This window comes from Engraulis encrasicolus, chromosome 16 (genome assembly GCF_034702125.1).
Source record: "Engraulis encrasicolus isolate BLACKSEA-1 chromosome 16, IST_EnEncr_1.0, whole genome shotgun sequence".
Lineage (NCBI taxonomy): Eukaryota > Metazoa > Chordata > Actinopteri > Clupeiformes > Engraulidae > Engraulis > Engraulis encrasicolus.
In genome coordinates, this window is record NC_085872.1 from 43,722,924 (window position 1) to 43,732,381 (window position 9,458).

Genomic DNA, 9,458 nt, shown 5'->3' on the forward strand with positions numbered 1-9,458 from the left:
CATGAAAAAATAAAGAGCAAATAAAGAGAATAACTGAAAACGTGCTATATCGTGATATATATCGTCATCGTGATATAAAGTAATCCATATCGTGATATTGGGTTTTTTCCATATCGCCCAGCCCTAGCATCCATGTGTAAATCTATCCATCATTACATTACATTAAATCTGTCAGAAACGTTTAGACAAGGTGACTTATAATCGAGGACATATTCACAGCATACACAGTACCTAGGAAATAAACTCCACAAAAGATGCAAATGCAGATTTAAAAAAAAAAAAAAAAAATTAGTAGCACTGTGTTAGGTGGAGTACACACACACACCCACATACATAACACACAACATGCCTTAGACTCTACCCCAGGTGTGGGTCTCTCATCGTCACATTGTGCAGACTGTAGCCTTGCATACAAGACATAGAGAGACAGGCACTGGCACAGGTAAAGGACTTAGATATAGGCAGGACACACCCGTAATCTCACCCCTCACTCTCAATCTCACCCACACTCTCAATCTCTCCCTGTAACTCTCTCACACACACACACACACTCTCTCTACACTGTCCGTGAAGAGAACTTACTTCCAACGTAGAGGGAACACACATCCTTTTACAACACACACACACACACACACACACACACACACACACACACACACACACACACACAACCTCACTTTCATTCTCGCTATCACTCCCACACATACACACACACACTCTCTCTCCACTGTTCTTGAAGAGCACCAACTTCCAACGTAGACGAAAGACACATACTCGTACAAAACACACACACACACACACACACACACACACACACACACACACACACACACACACACACACACACACACACACACACACACACTGTTCTCCTAAAGACCACTAACTAAGTTCCAACGTAAAGGGAAGACACATATTCTCACACACACACACACACGCACACACACACACACACACACACACATCTCCGTGGGGACAGCATACAGTACAGCCAGCACCCACACCAACTCTCTCACACTCTGACACTGCATTTATACAGCAACGAATCACCAGATCAGCAGGTTGAAAACAATTCATATGCAGACACACAATTTCTGTGCCCACAAAAAAAGCTTTTCTTGTCTACATTACTCCCGATGTCGAGACAGGACACACACACACACATCTTCACTTTTTCCACACTCACTCTGCCGAGAATCTCCCTAAGAACTTATAACTGACGAGGAGACAGGACACACACACACACACACACATACACAATCCCACACACACATACACAATCCCACACACACATACACAATCCCACACACACGATACACAATCCCATACACAATACACAATCCCTTCTTCACACTCTCACTTTCCTTTGTCTCCCCGAGCACCTACTTAATACAGAGGCAGGACACACATACACACACACGTGTACACACACACACACACACACACACTCTACATACACAATCAACTAAACACACGCACACACTCAAACACACACACACACACACACACACACACACACACACACACACACACACACACACACACACACACACACACACACACACACACACACACACACACACTGCAGGGCCCCCTCTTTATACACACACACACCATAGGTGCCGGAAAGGGGTATGCAGTGGTGCATTTGCATCCCCACTTTTGGACTCCCTTATTGAGGCTTTCTAAACTTACTGCAGACAAATGAGTGGAGTGCAACAACAGTAACACTGTTAAGAAATAAAGAATGAATTTTTTAAAAATGCACCACCACTTTAAAACTCGTTCCTGCGCCCTTGACACACACGCACACACACATATTCACATTTACGTCATCACACACACATCCCCTTTTATGAGCAACTTACTCCCGGCATAGAAGCAGGATCCGGCCAGCACACGCACCATGGACACACACACACACACGGACACACACACACAAAATCACATGTACTTTCTCACACTCACATCTCCCTTTCATGATATACTTACTCCCGCCATAGAGACAGGATCCGGCCAGCACACGCACACACACACACACACACACACACACACACACACACACACACACACACACACACACACACACACACACACACACACACACACACACACACACGCATACACACACACACACCAACACACACCAACACACATATGCACACTTACTTCCGACGTAGAGGCAGGACACACACACACACACACGATGAGCAACTTACTCCCGACATAGAGGCAGGATCCGGCCAGCACACACACCATGGACACACACACACATAAGGACACACACACATACACGGACACACACACCATGGACACACACACACACGGACACACACACACAAAATCACATGTACTTTCTCACACTCACATCTCCCTTTCATGATATACTTACTCCCGACATAGAGACAGGATCCGGCCAGCACGTGTCCGCCATTGTTGTGGCAGACCAGGTTGTCGCCGGAGCGCTGCCGCGACCCGCCCAGCTGCGGCAGCGTGACGCTGAGCGCGGTGGGGCTGAGCACCGTGTACAGGGCGGCCGGCAGCCGCTTGCCGTTCAGCGTCCAGTAGAGCGAGCTGGCATGCAGGCCCAGCTCCGAGCTCACCGAGCACGTGGCCGTCAGGCTGCTGCCGATGCGCACCGCCGGGTCCTGAGGGTAGATGGCCGCCAACAGGGGGGGGGGGGGGGGGGGTTGGGGTGGATATCAATCAGTCAATTCCATTTCGATTTTTTATTGTCCCCAAAAGGGGCCAATTAAGTGTGCAGCAAGCCAACAACATATAGACAACAGATAACAGGACAAACCATTAAGTGCAGGGTTAAAAAGGAGCATAAATAGGGTTAAACGTAGAATAAGAAACATCATATTAAATAAAACAAAATAAAATAACACATCACGCCATAAAATGCCATAAAAACACTCCAGGGATCTAGCCAAATGATCAATGAGGATTCGAGTTTAACAGGGAGATGGCACTGGGGTGGAGGGGGAGGATATGGGGATACACCGTGTGGAAGGAGTGGGATATGGGGGTGGAGGGATATGTGTTAGAGGGGGTACGGTGTGAGTGGTAATAGGTTTACAGGTACGGGGTGTATGGGCGTACAGGGTGGGGGGGGTGTTATGAAGGGAAGGTATGGAAGGTTATGGGGTATGGGGTGGAGGGGGGTATGAAGGGAAGGTGTGGAGGGTTACGGAGATACGGGGAGGAGGAGGAGGGTACAGGCGGTGAGGAGTAATATGGAGTTGGTAGAGAGTGGAGAATGTGGAGATACGGGGTGGAGGGGTAGGGGGAACAGGGTGGAGGTGGTAGGCATACATGGTGTGAAGGATATGGGGGGAAATCGGTGGACGATAAGGGTGTATGTATGGGGTTGAGATAATGTATGGGGGAAAGAATATGGGTACAAGGGATGAGAGTTGCCTGATTTTCATAAACTTCAGATCACTACCGCGATTCTGGTCTGACCTGGACTATGACGATTAGCATTTCCATACAGGAAGAACTTTGTTTCCATGGCCTGGTTAACCCGCCTCCCTCGGCTTGCTACTGGTTGAGGGATGTGCCAAAGTTTAAACCAAACATTTCTTAGCCCAATAGAACGTCTCTGCTTAAACCACGTCACTGCCTTGAACTTGCCTCTACCCAGAACGGTTGGAAATGCTCAGTTGATTGGTTCCAGACAAAGTGGGTGGAGTTCCCGCTGTAGCAGGATTGAGCTAGCTCTTGGCCCTACTGTGTGTAGCTGAGCCGAAGGCGTCACCAGTAGGGCGGAGCCCTGCTAGGATGAGAGGGTAGGGGTGAAAGGAGTGCAAAGGGAGGTTACAGGGATGCAAGGGGATGAGAGGGCATGGAGAGTGGGCACCAGGCTTGTACGAAATTCCGACTGGAAAGAATTTCAATTCAAAGTAATGCCATAATACGAACACTAGGTGGTGGTGTTCTTTCAATGTACTTTCAATGGGTGGTGTAGCTTAAATTCAAAGAAATTCAAGGTAATGGCACCACCTAGTGTTCGTATTATGGCATTATTTTGAATTGAAATTCTTTCCATTCGGAATTTCGTACAAGCCTGTTGGGCACGGTAGTATGGGGGAAGAGGACATGGGGGTGAGGTGTATGGGACGGTACGGGACGGGGCAGAGGGGTATGGGGACGAGACAAGGTAGGGTGGGGTTGGACAGAGAGCACGGGATGACATTAAGATACAAGGTAGAGAAATAAAATAATACAAACATGCGCATAAACGAAGACACAAATAAGTTACGGTCTCATTCATGTCGAGGAGTATTTACAAGTCGAAAGCAGACTGAAAAAAGAAGAGGTTATGTTTTCAAAACTGAACAGGCAGATGTCTTTAGAACTGAACAGGTTGACGTGAGGTAGCAGGCAGGACTGAGGGCTATTACAACTTCCATTTAAACCATCAAGGAGCCATTCCAAGCATGTTAATATGAGTGATGACAGCATTTATCCAGTTAAGAAACCTGACCGGGGCTGTATTTCAGAGCTTTTAGGACTATTTTTCACATCAAGACCAGAAAGTGAAAGCAAGTTACGTATATATCTCAGAGAAAAGCAGTAATTGGATTGTTACTTAAGCTGCCCATACTGTATACACAAAGTGGACTGACTCCTTCATCTATACAGGCGGTTATACTTGGCCACCGGATTCCGGGTTAAATCACCTTTATGCATGACACTGTCACACCAAGGCGGTCGGACGGACGGAAAAGGAGGGAGAAAAGGTTGGAGCTGACACAAAACAAGCCTTTTCCTTTAAACATTTTAATGATGTTGCCAATTATCCGTATTTATTTTAAGTGTCCGCATGGGGAAATGGCCTGTAAAATATCATTTGTTTTTAGAAGGTCTCGTGAGGTATGCCCAAAAAGCCCTGTGATCACGGAGGCACCTCTCTAAACCAAAGGCAAATATACAGCGGCCTCGCGGTTAAGCCTGCGGATTATCCCGCTCCCATTGTGATGATGAAAAATGGGCGGCTGTTTTTGTGGCGGTCTCCTCAGTGGTGTCATTCGGCGGGGTTTACATGAAAGCAACTGCTAATGTCTCGGTGTTACTCTCCTACTCGCTTGTTTATGTTCATGCTGCTTTGGGCCCGGCACGGCTTGGATCCAGCTGTGGGGATCCGGCAGAGTAGAGCGAGCACTTTCAAAATACACCAAGTCACAGTCAAGCAGGCAGCAGCCTTGCTATGCCTGCCTTAAGTGATCCTACAGTGAAAATGTACAAGTTCTATGGATCCAGTGAGAGCACTTTCAAAATACGCCAAGTCACAGTCAAGCAGGCAGAAGCCGTGCCTGCGTTAAGTGATCCTACAGTGAAAATGTACTACAAGTCCTGTGATTTTTACACCAAGTCAAGCAAGAAACAGTCTTGCCTCCTGTGATTTTTACAGTTTTTTACTTTATTCATTCATTAAGTAGAGTAGAGCAGAGTAGAGTAGAGTAGAGTAGAGTAGAGTAGAGTAGAGTAGAGTAGAGTAGAGTATCATTTAGGGAGGTTAAGGTGTATTATAATGCATGCAAACTTTTGGGAACATGAACGAAGACAGGGTTTCCGGCTCAGATCCAGCTGTGTGGATCCAGAGAGGAGAGCGAGCACTTTCAAAATACACCAAAGTCAAGCAGGCAGCAGTCTTGCCATAAGTGATTCTACAGTGAAAATGTATAAGTTCTATGGATCCAGTGAGAGCACTTTCAAAATACACCAAGTCACAGTCAAGCAGGCAGCAGCCGTGCCTGCCTTAAGTGATCCTACAGTGAAAATGTACTACAAGTCCTGTGATTTTTACACCAAGTCAAGTAGGAAGCAGTCTTGCCTTAAGTGAAAATGTAGAAGTCCTGTGATTTTTACAGTTTTGTACTTTATTCATTCATTAAGTAGAGTAGAGTAGAGTAGAGTATCATTTAGGGACATTAAGGTGTATTATAATGCATGCAAACTTTTGGGAACATGAATGAAGACAAGGTTCCGGCTCAGATCCAGCTGTGTGGATCCGGAGAGGAGAACGAGCACTTTCAAAATACACCAAAGTCAAGCAGGCAGCAGTCTTGTCATAAGTGATTCTACAGTGAAAATGTATAAGTTCAATGGATCTAGTGAGAGCACTTTCAAAATACACCAAGTCACAGTCAAGCAGGCAGCAGCCTTGCTATGCCTGCCTTAAGTGATCCTACAGTGAAAATGTACAAGTCCTGTGATTTTACAGCTTTGTACTTTATTCATTCATTAATGCATGCAAACTCTGGTAGTTTTGGGAACATGAATGAAGACAAGGTTCCGGCTTAGATCCAGCTGTTGATCCGGAGAGCGAGGACTTTCAAAATACACTACAAGTCAAGCAGACAGCAACCTTGCCTTGAGTGATCTGATCCTACAGTGAAAATGTAAAGTTCTGTGATTTTTACAGCCTTGTGCTATAATTCATTAATGCACGCAAACGGTGGCAGCTTTTGGAAACATGTATGAGGACAAGGTTCCGGCAATTAGTTATGAATAATTTCATTATCACATTCAATGTTGCCAGCTTCATGATTTTGTTCTGGTGTTGATGGCTTGAATGTGTGTAAGTACTGCAGTGAACCTGTAGTAATAAAGGTGTTGTAACTATTCACACTATTAATTGTACACTATTAATGGGACTTGATTTTCCAGATACATTTCAGTACCCTACTGATCATGAACATTCAATGGCATTCGAACTTTCTCTCGAAATCTCTTTTTAAAACCGTATTCAGGTGGTAACATAACTCAAAACACAGATAATAGCCAGTGAATATCGTTGTTGGCCGTTTGTAGGCTATTGTAGGCCTCTTTGTGGTCGATGCGTTACATTAACTCTGATTAGTCCTACAAGGTAAAGCCTACAGAGGACTGGGAAAACACTCTGAAGCGCGGTGGGGGAAATGAAGTAACTGTTTTGTTGCGCCTCATAAAGTACCACACTCCATGTGTTGAATGAATTACGGCATGACCTGCAGAAATTCTGGCCATGTGAGAATTTTTCAATGATGGTTATGTAGGCCTATTTGAAGCAGAAACTCACCTTCCACATTTTTTTTTAAACTGGGAATTGATGTAGCAAATGACGACATGGTTAATTGTTTCAACCTCCTGGCAAGGTATTTCACCATGTTTACTTGATTCAGGCAGCTGGTGTTTTGTGGTGAAAACTTGACAGATGCATTGACAATCTATGTTATCTAATGAGTTTCTCACAGCATGCGCTTTCTTGTTTTGTTTTTGTTTTCACAGAGAGCACGTCTCACCTGGTTCTGTCACGCTATATGGCTATTGGTTAAACAGCACTGGACGCGTCAAAAATTAGGGCACATTCGGCCATGCAGTGATTAGTTGGTTATAACCCCTTGCGTATCACATGCAACCCCCTGTACTTACGGGTCGAGGAAGACAGCACACCAGGAGAGGTCATTAGGAGAAACAATAACGTGATCATATTTCAAGGAATGGTCGTTCTCTCCGCAACACCAAACGAAATGTCTTCTTATTCTTGTTTCTGTAAATATTTCACACACGCATGCAGTCCGACGGGACGACACCAGGTCCAAAGGCTCTTGATGTAGGAGTCTGTCTGCCCTTAGTTGGGTTGGCTATTCGTAACCAAGCAGTCGGCTTTCTGGATGTTGTTAACAAGCAGTTCCAATCTCAGACATATCGGGAGTCGGTGAACTTACTTGTCTACGTCTAGGTAAACTCGTAGTGGATAGTGTCCCCGTGTCCAGTTTTGTCATAGTTTACCGCGGTGAGTTTGCTAGCACACATTCAAGTTTATACTTTGGAAGCTCCTCCTCCCCTGTCTTCCCACACAGTCGCGAAGTCATTTTTGCTTCTTTGGTTCCTTTCCGTCTTTTCGATGTCTCGTGCCGTCCTATTCTCCCACTGCGGTGGTGGGTGCATGCTGCACACTCCGACATTTGGTCTCGCGTTCTTCAGGCTTGAGTCATGGGCAGTGATAATGTAAGATTAGATCACCTGTGCGGCGCTCGCGCCTTTGACAGCTATTACAAAACCGTGTAGGTGTAGGAAACACTTCTTGCACACATGGAAACAAGCCAATGGTCACGTGTACAGCCTTGCCTTGGGATATGTCTGATTTATGACTGCTTTTATTTTAAACAGTTTTGGTTAACTTGGAGAGACTTGCCTCGAAAATGCGCAATTGGGGTTTTTCACCTGGAGAGATTTGCGCATGAAAAGGCGCGCTTATTTAAGTTTCTGGTGGAAAGTTTTCCGTGTAGCTATTCGTTCCTTTTTTTGGCTGAAGGCCTACAGGCCTATAGGGTCACCACTGTGAAGCCCTAAACAGATATCCACGCAAGACAAAATTACCAAGAAAAATGGTTATTATGGCATACTGTAGGTGAGACGCAAACACTTGAGTTTTGGCCTGTGGTGAAGACCATTGATGGGTAGGCCCCAAAGCCCTTTGTTGGCCATAACTAGGTTTAAACCATTGGGATCACTGATCAGTGAATCTTAGAAAAATAAATTCGAGGGAGACCATATATGGCCATTTTCGAACGTGACAGAAAAACAAAAACTCCCCTTCTTTCCTGCCCGTCCCTTTGTAATTGCCGTGACTAATGTTTGACGGAGACCACTCCGGGCATGTCTGAGGTGCGCAATAGGGCCTGTGAGTCACATTTGCCTAAAGAGAGAAAGTGTTTGTACAATAACCATGACAGAAAGTATGTCTAGTTCGCTGACCCACAACAGTGCGCTTTATCAATTGGAGTGAACAGGCCCTTGTTCTGGTGGCGGTTACGGCCCGTGTCATGGCCAGTTTGTCCGGTAAGTGGGATGACTAGACTCACTTTTACTGCCTCTCGTCACTTTCCGGTTATCAAAGCTAAAAAGCTATCCCGCATGACTGGCGTTGTCGTTGGAGGGCACAATGAAACTTTTATTGGCCCAGACAGAGAGCTATTCAAGCTGCTCGTTCATTCATAGTTTTTTTTTTTTCAAATGTAGAAATACAATTGACCAATGCAATGCAATTTTCGGGAAAGTAAGGTTAGGGGTCCATTATTTAGCCTATAATTAGGTCTACTCTTTTTATTCATTTTTAATTTTTTTTATTTTCTGTATTGCTTTTTTAAAATGATCACATTCTTCTTATTCCACTAAATAGGGTAGGCCTAGTAGACTATGTGGCAAGACAAGGCGCACTGTCTGAGCCAATGATACAGAATAGGTCGGTGGTCTGAAGCCATTAACAGCCTTAACACCATGATGACATAGATGAATGCTCATGTCCTCACTGACTTAAGTGAAGCACAACTGGCCACATTCATTCATGCGTCTCCCTTACCCCAAGCACCAGACAGAACTCCACTGGATACTGAACCTGAGGACACAGCACAGCAATCAGTCAGGAAAAACAACTCCCCCCGACAAGGATAATGAAAGAACCT

General features: G+C 45.3%; 1 protein-coding gene across 1 annotated transcript in view; it reads right to left on the minus strand.

Annotated features, from left to right (window-relative positions):
• crlf1a (cytokine receptor-like factor 1a) overlaps positions 1-7,805 on the minus strand; it is a 39,542-nt gene extending 31,737 nt beyond the window's left edge. The window contains exons 1-2 of the mRNA XM_063219734.1: positions 7,422-7,805; positions 2,393-2,670 (exon numbers count right to left, since the gene is read on the minus strand). Coding sequence (XP_063075804.1) covers positions 2,393-2,670; positions 7,422-7,480 — 337 coding nt within the window. The 5' untranslated portion in view covers positions 7,481-7,805. The remainder of the gene's footprint in view (positions 1-2,392; positions 2,671-7,421) is intronic.
• Between the last annotated feature and the right edge of the window lie 1,653 nt (positions 7,806-9,458).